The sequence below is a fragment of the Urtica dioica genome, chromosome 3 (assembly GCF_054948205.1).
Source record: "Urtica dioica subsp. dioica isolate 48M chromosome 3, U.dioica_male_clone48M_v1_H2, whole genome shotgun sequence".
Lineage (NCBI taxonomy): Eukaryota > Viridiplantae > Streptophyta > Magnoliopsida > Rosales > Urticaceae > Urtica > Urtica dioica.
The window spans coordinates 47,139,400-47,161,610 of record NC_142758.1 but is presented as its reverse complement, the minus strand read 5'-3'; the positions used below and the strand labels follow the sequence as shown (position 1 = coordinate 47,161,610).

The window sequence follows — 22,211 nt, the reverse complement described above, 5'->3', positions numbered from 1 at the left end:
CAATTGATATTAACTATAAATCAATGTCGTATTTACAATACTGGAAAAGAAACACCAGAACCAAAATCTCAACAAATTCACAATCACTAAAACATATCTCATACACTCAAAACCACCAGCAATGCCGAAGAAGAAGAAGAAGAAGAAGAAGAAGAAGAAGAAGAAGAAGAAGAAGAAGAAGCATGACCACGGCGGAGAACACCATGGTCGACATCACGGCGTTGACAAATGAATATTTTTCTCTTTTAAACGAATCTTTTCTTCTTCCGCCATCTTATTTCTTCTTGTTGCCTCCCCGGAGAAGAAAGAAGATGACAGAAGAAGAAAAGATTCGTGGTGAGCCTGTCGACGAGGGTGCATCTCGGCGTATTCTGTGGTGCGTTTGTTTTGAATGGATTTTGTGGTGCGTGATGTTTAAATTCGTTTGTTAATGCATTTATGGAGTTTTAAATGCTCCCTTGATTTATGCAAGGTAGTTATGGTCGAAATTTTTTTCCATTTAAATTATTACGCTGAAAATAATGGGCGGGAATAACAAAGGGCAATCCCGTTCAAATTTGACTGTTAATAAATGACACTGGCTATTTACAGCATATTAACGAAAGGTGGGCTAAAAAAATTGCTTATTTTCGGGAGGCCATTTAACTTAATTACCCATAAAAAAATGGTGAACCATTTTTTTTCATGATCCGATTGATTGGCTCAGTCGACTCAGATCCATCGCCGTCGAGAGCGAGGCCAACAGACGATCGCTCCAATCCTCCGGCATCGCTGAATTTCTCGCCTCGATCGTCCTCTCCGGAGATTCCGAGCGCGAGGAAGCTCTTTCGGTCCTCCATAGCCTCCGCCTCTCGGAGGCGGCGATTAGGTCGATGGCGATCGGAAAGGATCGACGCGCAGGCAATTAGACGTTTTTTTATAGAAAAATTAGATCTATATATGGGTTAATGGGTCTGTATATATGCTAATAGGAAATGACCCTTTTATTTTTGGTCAATTCCATCCAATATTGTAAATACGACGTTGATTTACAGTTAATACCAATTGTTTCATCGTAAATGCATTGTAAATACAAAGCATATTTACAGTATATTCGTGAAAATAAACTGAAAAAAAATTCTGGAAATATTTTGGACGTTCTAAAATTATGAAAACAAATAATATCAATAAATGAAGAATATATTTACAGATTTTATCCATAATGAATTGCCACGAAAATAGAAACTAATTAGCTAAAGTCAACGCTGAAAATTTCCAAATACACGTTAACAATCTTTCCAAATCGGTTAGATTCAAAAAAATTTTTAAAAAAAACTGCCTAATTCAATTAACGGACGTAATAAATAAGGAAAAATGTGTAAAACTAATTCAATTAATAAGATGTCACGTAAGCAAGATGGCTAGTTACGGGAAATTAACGAAAGGTTAACTAAAAGCAAATTGCTAGTGTTTAAGATGACTACGTAACCAATTATTTGAAAATAAATGATATTTCATAGAGAATAGTTTTGTACCAACAAATATAATTAACTCATATTTTTGGATTAAATTTGACATATTAAAAAAGTCCAAAGGTATTGAGGAGATAGTAATTTAGGAAAATCCCTTTGATTTCTTCTTCATCTTTGAGCTTAGAAACTAAGTTAGAAAACAATGTTTCCCAAAAGGCAAAAGAAAGCCTTGGCACATCAAAAGGGTTTTTACTATTACAAGAGATTTGAATTTTCGCAAACTTTTCAAATAATAACCGAAAATTTCAAAATTTTCATTAGATAGGTTCGGGCGGCCATTAAATAGAGGCTTCATCGCTTCGTCGCCCTCGGCACTTTATTTTCAACATTTTCAAACCCCGTAATCATCACGGTTATCAACCAAAACCGACAATAAATCCATAGAATCTTCTCGGCTCTACAAAATGCGCCATCAAAGAGTACACAACGTCCCAAATAATAATAAATATTTGTCAGAGGAGCTTGATCCCGGATTCCCTGAGAGAGTCGACGAGGGCTTTGACCTTGCCGTGATACCTCTGGTCCCTCTTGTAGTGCACGGCCACGGCCGGGATGTTGCTGCAGAGGAGCCGCTCCGCCAAGACTCTCCCGATGTGGGCCGCGGCCGCCACGTCACGGGTGTTCTCCATAGTCTCTCTCATCGCCCTCTCGATGGAGCTCGCCCGACCCGCCACCGTGGCGCTCGGCGTGTGGAACACCACCGCCGTCACGTACTTGTTCGAAAAGTTCATCCTCAGCAGATACGGCTTCAGGTACTTCGTCACGCTCGCCGCTTTCGCTGGTGGCGGAACTACCATCTCCCTAAAATAAAATATCAATTTCCCTAATGTATAAAATTAAATTTTTGAAAAACGAAACGTTCCCTCACCCTAATGTACAATATATAATATATATGGTATCGTAAAAGAAGAAGAAGAAGAAAAAAATTCGGTTAAAAAAACTAGACATTTGAAAGAGCAGAGCGTTCTATCATTGGTACCATATCAGGTATTTTTAACAATGTCAGGTAAATTCGAAAACTTCGATATTTTTTTTTTGTTCTTCCCGCTCTCTCCCTCGAAAGGATTTTTTTTTGCATTTGGGGATATTCAAATGACTAGATAAAATACACTACGATATATAAACGGATCAAGCATCATATCAACGAATTTCTACCAAACTCCAACAAGTGAGACATTAACTACATGAGAGAACTCTCTCTCTCTCTCTCACACAAGGAAACGATATGATTATTATTAGCTTGTTCAAATGATTTGAGAATTTCATTTTTATCGCCTAATATTATATGATTTTTTCATACCTCTGGAAAGAAAATTTCTTGCACAGCCCTGATTTTTTTGTAAATTTTATATTTTATTAAACACGATCCCCTGAGTTCAAATTCTGGCTCCGTCACTGATTTAAAAAAAGCTAATAATCATCATTATTTCATCAATTTGTGGTGAACAAGAACAACCCACAGCAAGGCATATGTGCAAACAAGTCGTATTCTACTAAAGCTCACTGATAATACAAGTAAACCATGCTAAGGAAAGAATACGAGTTTAGATATATTTTCGCATTTAAACAAGCATCAAATCAAGGAATTTCAACCAGACATTAACATGAATCTCCCCAAAATGCAATGAAAAAAAAATTGATTAAAACAAGCTTATAATCAATTTCTTTCCAGAGGATTTTTTTTTTTTTTTGCTGGTGGAGGCAGAACTATCATCTCTCTCCCTCCTAAGGATTTTTTTTTTTTTTTTTTTTTTTTTTTTTTTTTTTTTTTTTTTTTTTTTTTTTGCAGTGGATAAATTCAATTATCCAAAAAAGATTGATGAAAGAGTATTGAATATCAGCTTGTTCGAATACATATTTGCATTTGGGGCGAGATTCAAATGACAAAGAAATAAACTAAGATACATAAACGGAACAAGCACATCAACAAATTTGTACCAAACTCCAAAAAGTGAGACATTAACTACATGAGAGAACCACTAGATCAAAAAAGTGAAACTACCCCCTAAGTAAGGAATATAAGTATTATTAGCTTGTTCAAATGATTTCAAATTTCATTTTTTATCGCCCAAAATTATATGATTTTTTCAGATTTGCCCCCTTAGAAAAAAGAGAATTTCTTACAGACCCCAGAACTTTTGTAAATTTTATATTTTTATTAAATACACCCTATCTGAGTTCAAAAAGCTCCGCCACTGAATATATGAACGGAATAAGCATCAAACAAACGAAATTCAACCAGACATTGATATGAATCTCCTCAACAAGAACAACACACAGCAAGGCATATGTGCAAACAATTCGTGTTCTACTAAAGTTCACTGATAATACAAGTAAACGATGATAAGGAAAGAAAATGAGTATTAGCTTGTTCAGATACATTTAAACAAGCATAAAATCAAATTTCAACCAGACATTAACATGAATCTCATAATAATGCAAACAAACGATTGTACTATAGCATATTCTACTAAAGCTCACTGACAGTATAGTTCAAGTCGAGGTTTTAAAAAACGCCTCAGTAACGTACGTTTTAGGTCCGGAAAATGACCTTGCTTGAACACCGATATTGCAGATTTGGACTTGTTGTAAAGACTTTTTCTTTTTCAATTACTTATATTCCGTTTCAACTAAGAAAAACGCAACCCTAAACTTCCAAGTCAAAATCCCCCAAAATCCAAATACACGAACAAAAAACATCATCTAAGACATAAAATCAGGGAATGCTCTACCTGATATATCTTGATTACACTTTGCCAGAAACGGAATTTGAATTTTAGACGATTTCATATTACATAAACTAAAAACAACAAAAATTACTCTTGAGTTAAAAACACATCGATTATATATTTTCGAAACGAAATAGGGAATTCAAGCAATACTAATAAAAAAAAAAAAACTAAAAAAAAAACTGAAACTAAGAGTCTGAACATCACCTGGTGGTCGTGACGATGAGACGGTGAGAGATACGGTGGAAGAAGGCGAGACGGCGAGCAATTGGGTTTTCTAATCGTACAGGTATCACTTACAGGTTTTTATATTTATGAATTATATATTTTTTTCTTTTTATATTTAATAATTATATTTAATAATTTTTTGTTAAATATTAAAAATTTAAAAGTTATGTGTATTTTTAACTAGGCACTCTTGTACAGTTCCGGTGTCTTGTTGTGGTCTGTTGAAATATAAAGATATATTTATGTAAAAATACAAATAGCAACAATAATTTTGTAAATTATAAATATTAAAAAATATGTTGAAATTAAAAAAAAAATAACAACATTGAAATATGTACTATTTTGTACATAATCACATATGTGAAACAACGAAATTTCAGGGTCTTTTCTGAATAAGTAGCAAAAAAAAAAAAATTAATAAATTTACAAAATAACTAATATTTGTCTAAGATAAGTTATATAACCAAAATTTAAAACGATAGACAAGCATTAGGTTTCAATAAATTTATTACTCATGTCAATGAAAATCTATATAAATGTATACACCTTATATATATAATGTCAATAACTTTAAATAATGTCACATTTTAACTATTTTGCTAAAAAATCAGATAACTTTAACTATTTTGTTAAAAAAAAAAAAAATCCTTGAATATTTCAATAACCAGTAAAAGTTTAAAATGTGTATTTTATTAACATATATATATTTCTTTAGTTTTTAATAATTAAAATACTCGTACAAAAGTAGCCACTCGAAACTCTGTTGTACTTGGTTTGACGACCAATAAACAAAATCATCACTTGTGTAACAACCAAATTGATGGATCATATTCTAAATAGAAATTGCTTAATTTGCCACCAATTTTATAACATTTTCCCACTTTTCACCAAAATGCTAATTTTTCCCAAAATGTCACCATCTATGTCAACAATGTTGACATCTATATTTGTCTTTCACTATAAGATGTCAACATTGTTGACATAGAGATGACATTTTGGAATAAAAATAGTGTTTTTGTGGAAAATGGGAAAATGTTATGAAATTGATGACAAATTAAGCAATTTCTCTATTCTAAAAGCGACGAACCAATGGCTCATTGATTCCAAAAGGTGTGGAAGGCGAAAGCTGAACTCAATGGCTTAAATATTTTGGAGAAACAAATATGAACCCATTTCTCATTCGGTAAATTCAACAAAAAATTGGCTACATAAGCCACCTAAACTATAGGAATTGTAAATTAGCCAACCTTTGGTAAATACTTTGTAAATAGCCAACTTGCATATGTGGCAGCCTATTAACTACCTAAAATATATGTTTGACTGTGTTAAATAAGTCTTTTATTAATCTGTTAATAAGTTTACTTGGCTATTTACAAGAAATTAACTAAAGGTGGGCTATATCTCAATCCACTATATCCGTGTGGCTATATAGCTTAATAACCCTAAATTCAAATTAAATACTTACACCTCCATTTCGTGAGACTTCCAAAATCATATTTTAGTGTAATTATTTAAAATTACACAGGAGAGGTTGTGAGAGCCTGTTGTAGCTTGATTGACATAATGCTTGACTTCCTCGTGTTTGATTGAAGGTCTAGTGCTTCGTTATGAGTCGCTGCTCGTGAAGAAGTTATCAAAAAATTTGGCCAGAGTTATATTATCTATTATCATCTCCAAATGTTTGATGGTCACTATTAATTCTTCTATTCCGAATTTTCGTAGATGGTTGTTTGAGGTTGACTGTGGTCTTTTTTTTATCGCGTTCATTATTGAGATGCTATTTTAGCCTATATGTTAATATGATAGTCTTAAAAAAAAATAAACTAATTTTGATGGATCAAAGATATCCTTCCTGTATTTGCTAATGGTCGTGACTAATTATTGAGAAAATTAGTTTATTTAATTAATTATTTTATCAGAAACAAAATGTTACATAAAAAATACAAGTATTTATTGCAATTAGTGGATTCTCTATTTTTTATTTTATATATATGTATAACAATTGACCCTCTATTATTAAGCAAACATGTTTTATTTTGGACACCGACCGAGTTTCGGTTTTTCGTCATTGTTAACGTTCAATGAAGTTGAAAACGGTGTCGTTTTGACGACTCTTCCTGCCGTAGATCCACACCAGCACAGCCGTACCGTACGAAGCTCCGGGGTTTTAACGAATTGACAGAATTACCCACGGCCACAGGTGCATAATTGCAAATCAATCCTCAGAAACCAGAAAACTCACTCACGACGAGAGAAAATCTGAAATCGCATAGACTGTGACTTTCTCTTCTTCCTCTTCTTCGAAACTAAAAAGTAAATTCATAAAATTGGAAAAGCAAAGAAAATTAAAATCTGGCTTTCAGTCCAAAGCGAGCCATGGCTGAGCTACGACACTCGAGCTCGGCCGGAGCTCGAGGCTCTTCGTCGCCGATGAAGCGCGAGGAAGACTCGTCGCCGCTCAACTCCGACGCTATGTCCGCCTCCGACGACGACGAATCTCGCGGCCGACACGCCCACAAGGATCGCGAACGCTCGCTCTGGTCGCACCTCCATTTCGTCGCCGACGATTCTAGGGTTCCGCCGTGGTACGCCTCCAGGATCTCGCTCCTCATCATCGTCCTCGTTGCACTCGTAGCGTCGATCTCGATTTTTTCTTTCGTCAAACATATAGTGAGTCCTAAAACATTTTTCTTCTTCTTTCCCGAGATTAGCATTTCGATTTGGATGTGGAGTTGGAATGGTGATTTGATTTGGTCCCAGACTTCTGTTTTCGTTTTGAGATTTGGTGTAGCGAGGTCTTTTAAATGGTGTTTATGAAATATGAGCTGAGCCGACGAAAGCTCTGTGTTGAAACATTATTCATTGATGGCAATTAGATTGTAGTAACAGTCTCTCTTGAACTTAATGCAGAATAGTCCATACTTGTGTAGGAAAGACGGCATTGTTCTTCACTGTCCACAAGTAAGTGTGTAAAGTATCTTGCTTTTAATAGTTTGTTTTTACAGTAAAGTTCCTTCTTGATCTCATTCCATTTCGTTTGCTTGTGTGTTCGTTTGATAGGTGAAGGAATCTCCATCACTTTGGGAAAATCCTTATTCTGCGACCACGTCTTGGAAGCCCTGTGCGGAGCGTCGGGACGGTGGAATATCAGGTACAAGGTTTTTGTGGATTGTGCATGTGGTTTAATTATGAAATGGACCTGAAATTCTTAAAGCTGTCTCTGTTAATCATGTTGATTGATGATATGATTGAAGAAGGTTTTTTCCGTCAAGTATTTATGATGGTATCTTATGAATAATGCTCAGATCTTCCTCCCGAGAATGCAACAAACGGATACATTTTCATTCATGCCGAGGGAGGTCTAAACCAACAACGAATTGCAGTAAGTTGTTCTTCCATTATTACACATAATAGACTCTGTACTGGGTATCCTATCTTTTCGTTGAAGTAAATTAAACCAGAATCAGCAGCAATATAGTTTGTTCAACATGATAAAGTGTCTTTTTGCAGATATGCAATGCAGTTGCAGTGGCCAAGATAATGAATGCAACCCTTATTTTGCCAGTGTTGAAACAGGATCAGATTTGGAAAGACAAGACGTAAGGAACACTTTACAGTACTGTTATAAAGCTTTGCGTTGGTGACCAAACGTATAAAAAACTGTGTTAACATATTGTTGTTCTGAAGACCATTCAAGTATTACTCATCATGTAAAACTCATTACAAACAAATGTGTGCTATGAAGTGATGAATATTCATAGAGATTGTAACTGTTTTACCACTTTTGTAATAGTTGATAGATTTCTACTATTTTCTTTATCATTTGTTTTCCACTAACCTTTCCTTTTCTTCCCACGATGTAAAATTTCATACAGGAATTTTGAAGACATATTTGATGTAGATCATTTCATTGATTACCTAAAAGATGACGTGAGAATTGTTCGTGATATTCCCGATTGGTTCACAGACAAAACAGAGCTTTTCACAAGTATAAGGTTTGATTGTGTATTTTTTTTTTTTTTTTCAATTCTGTTTGTTCTTTTAATGTCTTCAAGTATGGACTAATAAATAACCGTTATTCAAGCGCCAAAATGGATGAAAAAGATTATGCATGAATGGTAGTAAAAGTGCTTGGAATAACCTTCATCATTTGTATGTTAAGTTTGAAAATAAGTACTCAAATATGTGGTTGAGTATTTGCCAATCTTGATCTTGTCTTTACTTATTGCAAGGCTAGCATAGTGTCCATATAGTTAAATCACACTGTGGACCTAATTTATTTTGGTTGAAACTGAGGAATAAGGAACGTTTTCCTTTCAGGCGGACGGTAAAAAATATTCCGAAATATGCACCTGCACAGTTTTACATTGATAATGTTCTTCCTCGAGTCAAGGAAAAGAAGATAATGGCCCTAAAGCCTTTTGTTGACCGACTTGGGTAAGTCGTAGCTTGTAGAGAATGTTGTTTTTGTTATACCTCGATATTACCAAATTTTTTTATAAAAAAAATCTGCCAAAGGAATATTGTCTGATCAGATTAGCTTCTGTTTGAGGTCAATCTGGATTTTCATTGGAAATGTATAGTTGTGAATAACTGTGAACGTTATTTATGTTTCAGGTACGACAATGTTCCTCCAGAGATTAACAGGCTGAGGTGCAGGGTCAACTATCATGCCCTGAAATTTCTTCCCGAGATAGAGCAGATGGCTGATCTATTGGCAGCGAGGATGAGAAACCGCACGGGAGATTCAAATCCATACATGTAATGTGGCTCTTGAAATGTTGCTTTTTACCCATCGATGTCTTATTTATAACTAAAGAGTCACAAGGCTGATGAACTTTCTCAACGTTCTTATAACAGGGCTCTTCATCTTAGGTTTGAGAAAGGAATGGTCGGCTTATCTTTCTGTGATTTCGTGGGGACACGAGAAGAGAAAGCCAGCATGGCAGAATACAGGAAAAAAGAATGGCCAAGACGGTACAAGGTAACTAATAATTAATCCGCTATCTCCAAATGTCTCACGGGCACAAAGGATGGAGTCAGAAATCAAACTTTGGTGGGGAAGAGGGCAAATGTCAAAACAAAAATTTATACCTTAATGTCGAGTTTAGAATTTTATTTTTATAAACGTTTAATAATCATTTGTAATTATGAAAAACTTAGGGGAGACAATATCTAATTTTATCACAGAATTTTAAACAACAAAGGCTACTAAATAAAATTAGGGGTGACCAATTAGTTATATATCATGTAAATAGATTAAAATAAAGGGCCCATGACAAAATAACAGAGGTCTGTCCTGTATAAGCATTGTTATAATAGCTTATTCACTTTTTTACATGTTCTCCGCAGAACGGTTCCCATTTATGGCAACTAGCCTTGCAGAAGCGAAAAGAAGGTCGATGCCCACTTGAGCCCGGTGAAGTGGCTGTGATTCTCCGAGCAATGGGTTACCCGAAAGAAACTCAAATATATGTTGCCTCCGGACAGGTTTACGGTGGACAGAACCGAATGGCTCCCCTCAGACACATGTTCCCAAACCTGGTAATTCATTTCATTTTTCTCCGTAAATTACTATCTTTTGTGCATATAGGCCGTTCAAGATTGATTATCTGGTAATATTGTGTCAGACATAATTTATCAGAATTTTGTTTTATAAATATTGTGGCTCATGAGAGAATCAAGCAAGTAACTAATTGATGAACCACCATATCGATCTATGTATAATTCAATAAATAGAACCACTAATTTACTTCCCTATAATATAAATAATTTAATGCGAAGATTGTGAATCTGGTGATTCAATCTCGCAAGTTTCTAACGATGACTTGAAAATACGACCGGTTTGTATCAGGTGACGAAGCAGGAATTGGCAACGCAGGAAGAGTTGGATAAATTTAAGAAGCACGTGACGAGTTTGGCAGCGCTGGACTTCTTAGTGTGCTTGAAGTCCGACGTCTTTGTGATGACTCACGGAGGCAACTTCGCAAAGCTGATAATCGGGGCTCGGCGGTATATGGGTCACCGTCAAAAGTCCATAAAACCGGACAAGGGTCTTATGTCCAAGTCCTTTGGGGACCCGTATATGGGATGGGCCACATTTGTCGAGGACGTAATTGTAACTCACCAGACACGGACAGGCTTGCCTGAGGAAACCTTCCCTAACTATGACTTGTGGGAGAACCCTCTCACTCCGTGTATGTGCAAAGCTTGAGCCAATGAGAGAGAGAGAGAGAATTTTGAGGCAAAACTTTCTTTGGAACTGGAATTCGATATCAATGAAGTTTTTGTTTTATAAAGCTTCTTTTCCGATCTTTTTTTTGGCGGTACGGGGTTTTTTGAGGAGTTTGCAAGGCGTGGCTGCAAATGCGATTGCTCAGAGGGGTATGATTCGCCGGGGTACAGTTTTTTTTTTTTTTTTTTTTTTTTTAAACAATCTCATGTCGGGCATATCATTTTTTTTTTTTTTTTTTTTTTTGTATCTGAGAACATTATACGATGTAAATTTGGAAAAGAATTATTATTTATAGTATGATCGCAGGATTATTTCTGTACTGCTAGAACATTTCTAACCTATCTTTAATGTTGTGGGGAATGATCAAGGATTAAAATACCGATATAGAGATTTTGATTTTACTGATATCGAGATTCTAATTTTACCGATATATCAGACTACCGATGGATATATCGATAGATATCCAATAATAATTTTAATACCGATTATCGATAATATATCAATAAAAATCTTATAACAAAATATAATATATATAGGGATATATGCAAAAGCTTGATTTTTTATTTTACATTTAAATATATACATATAAATAGGTATTGTCATATATATATATATATATATATATATATATATATATATATATATATTTATATGTATTATAAAATATAAATAAGGAAATATTGATAATCCTAAATAAAATCAATAAGTAAAAGATATAAAGAATAAGAAATAATAAATAAATAAATAAGTAAAATTAAAAAAAGCAAATAATGAATTGTTTATTTTTTTATTAAAAAAAGAAATTTGTAACTAAGTAAATCATAATAAACTTAAAATGTTTGGGATATAGCCAGCATTTAAAATTTTAAGAAAAATAGTCAAACAAATAAAGTGACACTTGGATAACCTATTTGAATTTTAATTAAAACTTCAAAAATCCATAATTCTCATGTGAAGTCGAAATTGATATATTCCAAATCCTACGAATTCGTGGCGAGAAGAGCTTCAAAAATAGATCCATAGTCATTGATTTTCGATTTTTAAATTATTTACATTTTTTTTTGTTAATTATAGCATATTTATTGAGGATATTTAGGTCAAATATAATTGTCATTACTATTTTCCTAAACGTTGGCTAATTCCAATTTATAACTTATTTTTTACTACAAATCTATTAATTACGCCCTAACAAAATTCAAATTCGGACGATATTTTGTCTATATTTTGGATTTTTAAACTACTTAAAGATATCAATATTTTATCGATATATCATCGATATTTTAACGATATTTATAAAAGGATAATGGTTATATCTGATATTTTACCGAGAATATTAAAAAAAAAACGATATATTGTCTCGATATTTTGAACCTTGGGTATCAGTGACGGAGCCAGAAAAGTCCATCAGGGGGGGCTAATTTGAAAAAAAATTCAGGGGGGGCTTGATTGTAAAAAATTTATAAAAATTGGGCCAAAAGTATAAATTTTCAAGGGAAAAAAATGTAATTTTTTTTTAAAATGGGCAAAAAGTGCAAAAAAAAAAATTTGAGGGGGGGCTTAAGCCCCCCCTGGGCCTTAGCTGGCTCCGTCACTGTTGGGTATGACGGAGTTAGAATAACCTATCTTATAATACATTAGTGTGATAAAATAGAGTTTGATTGACTTTGATTCAACTTTCATTTTTTTTCTTTTTTGCGTTGCATCTATCTAGCCATTTTTAAGTTTGTATTTGGTATAATAACCCAAATTTTCAAAGTTGAGGCAAAATAGACTAAAATTTTAACAAGACTAAAAATACCCTTCACCATAAATAGACGCTCAAAATTATCCTCTGTACGATTGCTCAACCCGCTCCAAATCAGAAGCTTTTAGTCAGAGTTTCGTCGTCCGCAAACCTTAGCCCTAAACCTTCGATTTTCGTCTAGACATCCTGCGCCGCCATCACCGCATTCTTCCTCGGTCACTTCCATCTATGCGCGGGAACGCAATCCTCCACATTCGTCGCGGACTCCAAAAATCGATCCAAATTCGTTGAGAAAAGCGTCAGAGTCTGTTCGTCATTGGAATGCTATGTAACGGTCAAAATTGTCATCGTCGTCGTTTCCGTCGACGTCCTCTTATCGGACTCAGCAGACGACGACGATGGCACCGAAGCTTTTGAAATAAAGTCGTCGTAGACGGCTTCGGATGTCGATCTCCATCACCTTCGTCGTCGATCTCCGTATCTGTCTGTCATCACTGTCGTCGTCGATCGTCATCACCATCACCGTCACTGTCTTCTTCTTTTTTTCTTTTTTTTTTTCTTTTTTTTCCCTGGTTCATAAAAGAGTGGATTAAATATTTTGACACTTCATTGCCTTCTCTTTGCAAATTATTAGACTTCAAAAATTTTATTGATTGTTTAGGTGAGAGATTAAATGTTTTGAAGGCACGATTAATTTTTAGAGTAGTAGCCTAATTTGCCACTAATTTCATAACATTTTCTCACTTTCCACAAAAATGCTAATTTTTCCCAAAATGTCACCATCTATGTCAACAATGTTGACATCTAATAGTGAACGGCAAACGTAGATGTCAACATTGTTGACATAGATGGTGGCATTTTGGGAAAAAATTAGTCTTTTGGTATAAAGTGGGAAAATGTTATGAAATTGGTGGTAAATTAGACAATTTCTCTAATTTTTTTTTAAATAATGTAACTTGACTGAAATCATGGAACTTGTTTGTGTGTTTTGAAACTAAATTAACGAAATTGAAGACATGATTAAATTTTTTGAAAATTTGTTGTTTAGTTTTGACGATGAAATTAATATCGGAACTATTTAGTATATATAGAAAGTGTATTAAAAAAATAGTGGATTAAAATTTTGGACACCTAGATTAACTATTTTGAAATCCTGAAAAAACGGGTTCACCGAAACATTAAGAGTATATTAATATGTTTACGCTATAAGTAGTTAGAATGCACTTACTTATGAAATCTTGACTATTTTGCTAAACATTTAATTTGAATTGGCTATTTGTACAAAAAAAAATCTTTTTATTTTTTATTTTATTTTTACACTATAGACTGAATGAGTAGCAGAACTCCAAATCCAAATATAAAGTTTTAATATTCAAAGAGAGATTTATAATATTAAATTAGATTGTTAAATAAAAAAAACCCCAAAATATAATTTAATTTTAATATTTTATCTTAGTTATTTTAGTTTACAAAATAATATATTAAAACAATTATTTTCTTTATGAATGAAAAATAAATATAAATATAATCTAAGAAAATAATTAAAAAATATAAACATTAAATAATAATTATTTATCACTTGATCAAAGTTATTATTTACGATAAAAAAAAAGCATACGTGATTAGTTTAAAATGATTTGTTTAGAAAGAAAAACCTATTTTGCGGTTATAATAAAGATAGGTATGCAGGGAATAACCTTACAGAAGAGGACCATTGTCCGATTACGGAGGTATGGGCTTTTTAATTGTGGCCCAATAAGCAAAGACCGTCTCTCTCTCTCTCAGAGCGAGAACCTTTGGTTTTACTCTCTGAGTCTCTTGACCTCAAGCGAAACCCAGGGTTTAACGATATACAAAGAAGGACGCAAAAGTCTTACATCAATCTTCTTTCTTTATCCTAGGTCATCAATGGAGTCTAGTCTGAGACTTCGTTTGGTATTCAAAGACCCAGAAATACTCCGCGAGTCACAGATAGCAGAGGGACTGAAGCGAGCTTGGATTTCGGTGAATCAAAGCCTTGAAACCATCTCCGAGCTCTCCGATCACCTCGTCAATGTCTTCGAGCTTCGAGACTCTTGTCCTAATGGCCTTGTCCTCACCGTAAGCCTCTCGTCTCTCTACAAGTTATTTCCAAAATGACTGTATATGTATAGTAGTCGATGACGAGAAATGAGAAATACAAGCATATACGGTTTGGTTTTTATATGCATTTGGAATCTCTCTCTATTGTGTTTACAGCACTGTTAAGTACTTGACTTATTGAAGGCAATGCATGTATACGAAACTATACGACATTTGCGTTGAGCTGTTTCTAGAACTCAAAATTAGGGTTCTTTCACTGGTTTCAATATTTGAATTAATTTTCGGAAAGACCTAAATTAGTTTACTAAGCCTGATTAAAAAAATTTCCCATTGCAGATGGGTGGTTTTGTCTTACCACCTTTTGAATCGACATCTATATTGAACGAAAGGGACGTCGTTAGGTTCGTTCATCACCGAAACCCTTCGATCTTATGTCCTTATGGAAAACGTTACCAAATTTTTTTTTCCCTTTTTTTATTTTGTCGATTTTGGGTTCGTCGGACAGAGTGAAAAGGAAATGTGGTGGTACTGAAACAGCCAGACTTGGCGAGCATAGGAATATCCGTGAGCTTGAAGGAGTTGCGGCGGAGCAGCCCGTGAACGAGGGCATGAAGCTTTTGGCGAACGAGGAGTTCGAGAAGGAAAGTGGAGGTTACCGAAGTGATTCTGAACAAGCGGAGCCTGAAAAGTTGGAAGTCATTGATGGTACTCCGAAAAAGACGCATAACAAGAAAAGGAAGGCTGCGAAGAAACTAAACCGGTCAAGGTACGTTAAAGAAAACTCATTGTCATTTAGTATAAATCAATAATCGTAATAAAAAAAATATGATTATTTGTATAGTATGTTAGGGTGTGTTTTGGAATTTGGAAAATAGGAGGGAAATGAAAATGCAATCCCTCATATTTTCCTTGTGTTGGTTAGATGGAGGGAAGATAGGAGGGAAAATTTATAACTCACGAGGAGTGTCTATTTGTTATGGAAGATCGGGTGGAAAATTAAATCCATCCAAATTTCTACATGCGGGCCCGCGTTTGTGTCTATTTTCTCTTTGCCCCCTCTTCTTTCGCTCTCATTTTCCCATGAATTACAAACACTACTTAGAATCATGGTTTCTCCTCATATTTCATATTCCTTCATTTTCATTTTCCTTTGCGTTTTCCGGGTTCCAAAACCAGCCTTAGTGATTGAGTAATTTTGTTTATAGTTCATGGGTTTGATTTGAACAAGGAAACTAATTATAATATTGAGTACTCTATCGTTGACTTGTATGCCTTTTCCTAGAATAAGCAATCTATTGTTTTTCAGTGGCCGGAAGAAAAGGAAGAGATGTGAAAGTACAAAAGAAGCTTTAGGTGCTCCAGAAGATGTTCAGAAGGAGACCAAGCCAGAGCAGAATGGGTGTTCTAACCAACACGCGCTCCTTTTGGAGAAGAGCCACGTTGAGAATGGAGATTTGTCTGACACAAGTAGCGACACGGAGAGTTCGAGTGACTTGGATATTGATGAAAAAGAGAAGAACGTGAACACGTCTACACCAGATGAAAAGAGGTAACTAATCGGCATTGTTATTTATGAAGTTTTGCTCAAATTGAAAGCAAGAACTCTTGTATTGTAATATGTTGTTTCTCAGGTCCGGTCAAATACAAGAGAATGTAAAGAGCAATGGGGTTTTGTCTCCCGTGTCCAACGGAAGTAAATCGGTATTCACTATCACCATGTTTTTTAGAATAAACTGTCTTTTGGAGATAAATGTTCTAGTATCTTACTTCAGTATAATTTTTTATTTCTGTAGCATTAGGTTTAGCTTATTTCCTTGCAAGATGGGGCATTTAGTTTTTTTTTGTTTTTGTTTTTTTTGTTTTGTTTTTTTTTTAACAATTCATGCATAATGGTGTCTCTCTGTTTCTTTCTCTTTTTTTTTTCATTTATTTTCTTATCATTGTTTTTGAGGAAATATCTTATATTGTAGACAAATAATGATGTTAAATGGATCTTTTCATGTTGCTGTTGTCTCTTTGTTTTTTCTTTCCAGATTTTTTTTTAAAGGATAGTGTTTTTATTCTAAACATGACTTAGGAGTGGGGACTAGAAGCGTATTACAGATTTCTCAAACAGAATGAAGGAATTTGCTCTTAATTTTTTATTTAAAAAAAGTATATTTTTGTTGAAATAGGTAAGAAGGCATTACAGTTAGTACAATAATATAATATAGAGCATTTCCTTCTTAATAATGGGAGGGCTTATTTTTCCATCTTGCCCTAGCGTGATCAATAAATATTTAAAATCGAGATGTTTCTTCATTTGATGTTATATTGTTTAATTATTTTGACCAGTTCCCAAGTAGAAGTACACGACGTAAGAGGGTCAGAAGGCAGTATTTGAGAGAAAAACGACTTCTGGATAAAGAGGTAATTTTGCTTCATTACTAAGTCCAGATGAAGGTATAATTACAGAATAAGTCATTGCTGTTACAGCGGGAAAGTATAACTTGACTGTTTGAGTTAACCACAAGTACATAAATTATGCTCTAATTTTTTAGAAAGCATAGCCTAGTTTTGATTGATCTGTTTGATTTGATACTTATCAGAAGCAAGTACAAGTAGACATACCGAAAAATCCTCAGCCATCTGAAAAAGCTACTGGAAAGTCTATTAACGAGCATCAACAAGAAGATGAATGCAGTGATGAAGAAGGTGCTATTGTTCCTGTTGTAGTTAGGCCAGGACACATTCGATTTGAGCCCCTCGGCAAAGGTATGTGGTATTTGATTGGATATTTGGACAGAATATTGTTTCACTTTTTAAGCGAGCCTTGATGTGGGCTTTTGTACTCTTGAATTTCCTTGTATACTTATAGTTATTTCTCATATACGTCATATTCCCATCACAGATGATTCTGCCCAGACAATTCAAACCCGTGAAACTCCAGCGGTATGTTTTTACAGTCGTTCTTGTTTACTTTGTGAACAATTATACATCGATAGTTATCCAGTTTCAGTATTGTACAATTTTTAATTACACATCATAATTTCCATTGTCTCTCCATGTTTCAAATCTCTCGATCAGGAAATATTTAAATGGAACGGAATAACGAACAAGAAAAAGGGTCAGAAATGGGGTAGAGAGAAAACGACATCTTACAAGTGGGGCGATCATGAAAATCTGAACCAAGAAGAGTCTATAGCTGCCATACCAGTTGTTGAAGAAGTGGTTAAAGTAAACCCTCCCATAGAATTCGAGAAGCTTACACCGTTTTCGTCTACTGCGCCTCAGGTTTGTTGATCCATCTGCAAAATTTTGCTCTGAAAGCTGAGAAGAGAATAAACGATTTTAGTGGGCAAAAGCTCTTAAGCATATCCGCTGGCACACCTTCAGTATTATCGAGTTGTAAATGAATTTATTCGTTAGAGAGTCGTATGTCTAGTGATGAAATTGATCTGTTAGGGTTAATCTCGACGTTGATGATGATAAGCTTTCAATGATATACACTGCAGGTTGATGATATAGTCGCTTATCGTTTGGTTGAGTTATCTTCATCATGGAATCCCGAAATTTCCTCCTTCCGGGTACAGATCGTTGTCACTCCTAGCAAGTACTTAAAATAACCCTAAATCAAGGGTATAAGTATACCAAGATCTATCTTTTTTTCAGGTTGGGAAAGTATCGAAGTTTGATATTGAATCCAATTTGATTACCCTAGTACAAGTTCCCGAGTATCCAATTGAATTTGAGAAAGACGAGGACGAGGACGAGGCAGAGGAATCTGCAGCGAAGTCAAACATGTACGCGGACGATGGGTCTCTCCAGGTAATTAAGCAAATAGTAAAAATATTATTGCTTTTCACATCTTACCACGTTTAACGCGATCGATAAGTTTCAGAATCAGACGGTAGAATTTTTTAATTTCAATACGAAGCTAAATTACGAATCTTACAATCTGACAATTTGGAGCTCGTCTTCAGATTGAGTATCTCTCCCTCGTTGATGTTAGAATGGTAAAGCCCGGCAAAAAAAGCGCAACCAAGTCAGGTTCGTGCATAATCAGCAGAGCTTGCGCAGGAGATCAAGGTGCTTCATCTTCTTCGTGGCCTTCTTGGCCCGACTCTATCAAGCAACCGAAACCGAAAAAACCCAGCACCACCGCTGCAGAAGGTAGGATCGTTTCATACCCGCAAAGCTTAAAGCCGGGAAACAAGTTCAAAATGATATATTATTCTTTCGTTTTTTATATATGATTATCCCTTTAGCGACTGTTCGATTTGTATTTAGTTGCAGAGAATGGAAAAGTAAATGCATGGGATGAAATCTGCGACAAGCTGAGTGCAAAAAAGGCTGAGCTGAGCAAAGGAGAAGATTGGACTAAAAAAGCGAGCACATCCCAGAGCTCGTGGTCGTATCGAGGTTTGAGAGGTGGTGGAATCGGCTCGACAATGGCTCGCTTGAGGGCCCAAAACGAGCTCTAAGTTAAGTCAAAGAGCAATTAGCGCCACGGTACAGTTTCTTTATCGGTTAGGAAAAAAAATAACACATCCTCAGATATTCTCAACTCTTGTTAGTAATGTTAAGCAAGGAAATGCCAATTTTTGTGTTGGTGTATAGTTTGGTTGGCTTTTCTTTGCTTATGAAAAAAGGTTTAGTGGTGGTGGAGAGAGCCTTTAGTATTGAACAATTTTCTTCTAATGCCCTCTTTTAATTTGGAATTTAAGATATTATGATTTGGGTTGGCAGAGAATATGAATATGAAATGTCAAAGTTGGAAGGAAAGCCAACTCTTTGGCAAGTTGAGCTTGTATTTATATGGCCATTATTTTGTTTGAACGTTGAATGCGAAGACATCAAGTAATGTTTATAAAAAAAAAAAGAGCAATGCATGTACGTGTAAAATGAAAGTACATGATCATTCAAAACATATGTAGACAATCAGGACTTTACCCAAGCACAACAAAACCTATGAGCAGGGCACGTTTATAAAACCGTAATGATGTACCTAAATAGATCAAAAGAGTATTGTATTTAATTTACACAAACGACATGTCCAAAGATGTTTTTCACTCGTGACTTTTTGTTGGAGACGGGTGGTTGTTTTAGTGATTGAGTATCTCTATTTGGTGCTATGCGTTGTTGATCGTTGAATTTCTCTGACTCTACTTCGTCTTCAGTAATCTGCGATGTTTTGCATTCTATTGCTTGTTGAATAATTCTCACCTGATCAAGTTTGTATACTTGATTAAGAGTGTATAGTTGTATTCAGATTATTCAGTAATCTGCAATATTTTGCATTCTATTGCTTGTTGATTAACATAGGGCCCACGTGACCCCCCTCAAATTATTATTATTTTTTTAATTATATTTTGGGGTAATTTTTAGTTTTTTTTAAAAAAAAATTACGTTAAAAAAAGTTACAAATTAGTCCCACTTGAGATTTATTTTTTCAAATTAGTCCCTCTGAATTTGTTTTTCTCAAATTTGCCCCCTGGTGAGCTTTTCTGGATATCCGTGTAATATGAAAGGGTTTTCTGATAGTTTCTTCCGCCTTAATAAAGTTCGTAGCATATTTTTTGAGAGCCCTGCTGAAAGAACAATATCCATATATATGCAGTGAAAACCGTTCTCTTACTTTGCTCGATTTTCGATTATATTATTTAGTTATGACTCAATAATGACGGTCTAGATCAAAACGTTCACCAACTTTTCAGTTCCCATGCCATTCAAGATCATTAATACTCAAAATGACGCTCTAGATCAAAACATTCACCAACTTTTCAGTTCCCATGCCATTCAAGATCATTAATATCGTAATAATATCGTAATACCATGCCATTAAATGAATCGATTTCATCAATTCAACGAGGACCTTTAAAGTTTCTGACTTCTCAAATCCTCATGCAAAGGAAAAAAATAGTCTTTCACATCACATGTAGAACTAACATTTCTTCAAATTCCCAGTATATATATATAAACAAATGAGAACCATCTACGTAGTCAATACAAAGATACAATCAACAGAACAAAATGAGTGTGTCAATAATCCCGAAGCAGCAAAAGAATATTAGTATCAAGCTTCAGATAGACTTGAAGACCAACAGAGTCGTGTTCGCAGAAGCTGAGCAGGACTTCGCCGACTTTCTTTTCTCGCTTTTGGTTCTCCCGCTCAGAAATTTCGTCAGGCTTTTGTCAAGCAAAAATGACAGCTCTATCGGAAACCTCTGCGACAGCTTCAGCAACTTAAACAACCAATACATTCGACAGAAAGAGAAAGTGAACAAGGATTGTCTCTTGAGGCCTAGGCTAACTACGATCAGTTTTACACCAACCACAGAGTCGCTCAGGAACGACATGTCGTTGTCGAATATTCGTCAAAGGATCTATGTATGCAAAACGAGAATGTGCGTCGAAAACGGCGAGTATTGGTCGGATGACCCTACAGACACGTGTCCTGATTGCTCTGAAAAAATGGTCTTACGTTTCAGTTGTCGGGTACCACATAAAGAGTATGGGTTTGTGAAGGGTTTGGTGAAATACATGGTAACAGACGATCTTGTGGTCGAACCAATGTCCGCTATAAATATTATTACTTTACTCAATAAGTTAAATGTCAAGGACGTGAGTTCTTTTCAACAGAAAACCGTTTCCATTGGCATGGATGAGGTACGTACGTAGATATCTTATTGGAAGATTGTTCTGATAATAATTTTTGTGTGGTCACATATATATATATCAATGTTCGACTCTTTTTTTTCTTCCTAAGAATATATGTTTGTTTGCTATAGTTTGCAATATTCATTTCCTGTTATTATGTAGTTTATTTGAGTGTAAGATAGTATTAACTATATAAGTATCATTAGTTTTTAGAGGAGAACATTACCTAAGTGACTGATTGTAAATTCTTGCTTTTGAACCTTTTGGAAAAGTGTATATACATTTACTGACTGATATGTTATATTTAATTTCAGAAAGATTAATTCAATGACGTATTTTGTTTCTAATGACGTTTTTTATTTAGTCATGATATTTTAATGTAGCACTAAGATGGAAGTTTGAACCGTTTAATGTATAGGCATTGAAACTGCTGGAATCATCATTTACGACCAAGTCAGTTCTCACAAACGTTTTCTTGGAGCAGAAGATTCAGGCCGTGAAGACGGAAAATTGATCCGCTACAATATAGGACATTTGACGTCATGTTATTCTCTTTAAATTTCATGTTTACGTTATTTATAATTTCTTTCAAGGTTTTTGTCTCTGCTTTTTAAAAACTCTATATCATATTATCCACTTACTATATATATATGATACCAGACTCTGTCGGATGTGTTATTGGCAGATATATATTTGCGTTTTTTTTTTTACTAATATTTACTGAAGTTATTACATTAAATGATATGCCAGACTAGTACAAATCATAGAAAAAATAACAACTATTTAAAACTAAAGCACGGCAAAAAAGAGTCAGCAGAGCTAGCACAGGAAATCAAGGAGCTTCATCTTTGTGGCCTTCTTGGCCGGACTTTAACAATCAATCGAAATCGAAGAAAACCCAGCACCGCCTCTGCACAAGGTAAGATCATTATTCATACCCTCAAACCGTAAAGCCGGGAATCACGTTCAAAGTGAAATGTTATGCACAAGCTCAAGATCATTTCATCATTTCATACCAGAGATATGACCTTTTTTTCCCGTTC

At 34.8% G+C, this 22,211-nt stretch overlaps 4 protein-coding genes across 4 annotated transcripts; 3 read left to right on the top strand and 1 right to left on the bottom strand.

Moving 5' to 3' along the window:
• Positions 1–1,714: 1,714 nt before the first annotated feature.
• On the bottom strand, positions 1,715–4,570 carry LOC149403236 (Ribosomal L18p/L5e family protein). Its single transcript, XM_089609917.1, has 2 exons — positions 4,448–4,570; positions 1,715–2,312 (listed from the first exon to the last, which is right to left on the bottom strand). The coding sequence occupies exon 2, from the start codon at positions 2,306–2,308 to the stop codon at positions 1,964–1,966; it is 345 nt and encodes a 114-aa protein (XP_089466043.1). The 5' UTR covers positions 2,309–2,312; positions 4,448–4,570; the 3' UTR covers positions 1,715–1,963.
• A 2,135-nt stretch (positions 4,571–6,705) lies between these two features.
• Positions 6,706–11,033, top strand: LOC149403235 (O-fucosyltransferase family protein). The gene is made up of 11 exons (XM_089609887.1): positions 6,706–7,138; positions 7,379–7,429; positions 7,529–7,619; positions 7,774–7,850; positions 7,979–8,067; positions 8,344–8,463; positions 8,789–8,905; positions 9,086–9,229; positions 9,329–9,452; positions 9,821–10,012; positions 10,323–11,033. The coding sequence occupies exons 1-11, from the start codon at positions 6,845–6,847 to the stop codon at positions 10,680–10,682; spliced, it is 1,659 nt and encodes a 552-aa protein (XP_089466013.1). The 5' UTR covers positions 6,706–6,844; the 3' UTR covers positions 10,683–11,033.
• Positions 11,034–14,225: 3,192 nt separating this feature from the next.
• LOC149403234 (sphere organelles protein-like protein) lies at positions 14,226–19,309 on the top strand. The gene is made up of 13 exons (XM_089609819.1): positions 14,226–14,547; positions 14,866–14,930; positions 15,035–15,295; positions 15,836–16,078; positions 16,161–16,230; positions 16,864–16,938; positions 17,118–17,283; positions 17,420–17,460; positions 17,596–17,802; positions 18,024–18,095; positions 18,181–18,336; positions 18,492–18,681; positions 18,799–19,309. Exons 1-13 carry the CDS (start codon positions 14,356–14,358, stop codon positions 18,990–18,992), a joined length of 1,932 nt encoding a protein of 643 aa, XP_089465945.1. The 5' UTR covers positions 14,226–14,355; the 3' UTR covers positions 18,993–19,309.
• Positions 19,310–20,541: 1,232 nt separating this feature from the next.
• LOC149403233 (uncharacterized) lies at positions 20,542–21,682 on the top strand. The gene is made up of 2 exons (XM_089608660.1): positions 20,542–21,177; positions 21,587–21,682. Exons 1-2 carry the CDS (start codon positions 20,542–20,544, stop codon positions 21,680–21,682), a joined length of 732 nt encoding a protein of 243 aa, XP_089464786.1.
• The last annotated feature ends 529 nt before the right edge of the window (positions 21,683–22,211 follow it).

Bases quoted from the DNA above. Each gene is read 5' to 3' on its own strand.
- LOC149403236 (XM_089609917.1), bottom strand. From the start codon at position 2,308: ATGGTAGTTCCGCCACCAGCGAAAGCGGCGAGCGTGACGAAGTACCTG.
- LOC149403235 (XM_089609887.1), top strand. From the start codon at position 6,845: ATGGCTGAGCTACGACACTCGAGCTCGGCCGGAGCTCGAGGCTCTTCG. The intron at 7,620-7,773 runs GTACAAGGTTTT...AATAATGCTCAG, and splicing joins TCGGGACGGTGGAATATCAG to ATCTTCCTCCCGAGAATGCA. The intron at 9,230-9,328 runs GTAATGTGGCTC...TTCTTATAACAG, and splicing joins GGAGATTCAAATCCATACAT to GGCTCTTCATCTTAGGTTTG.
- LOC149403234 (XM_089609819.1), top strand. From the start codon at position 14,356: ATGGAGTCTAGTCTGAGACTTCGTTTGGTATTCAAAGACCCAGAAATA. The intron at 14,548-14,865 runs GTAAGCCTCTCG...TTCCCATTGCAG, and splicing joins CTAATGGCCTTGTCCTCACC to ATGGGTGGTTTTGTCTTACC. The intron at 18,096-18,180 runs GTACAGATCGTT...TCTTTTTTTCAG, and splicing joins CCGAAATTTCCTCCTTCCGG to GTTGGGAAAGTATCGAAGTT.
- LOC149403233 (XM_089608660.1), top strand. From the start codon at position 20,542: ATGAGTGTGTCAATAATCCCGAAGCAGCAAAAGAATATTAGTATCAAG. The intron at 21,178-21,586 runs GTACGTACGTAG...TTTAATGTATAG, and splicing joins TTTCCATTGGCATGGATGAG to GCATTGAAACTGCTGGAATC.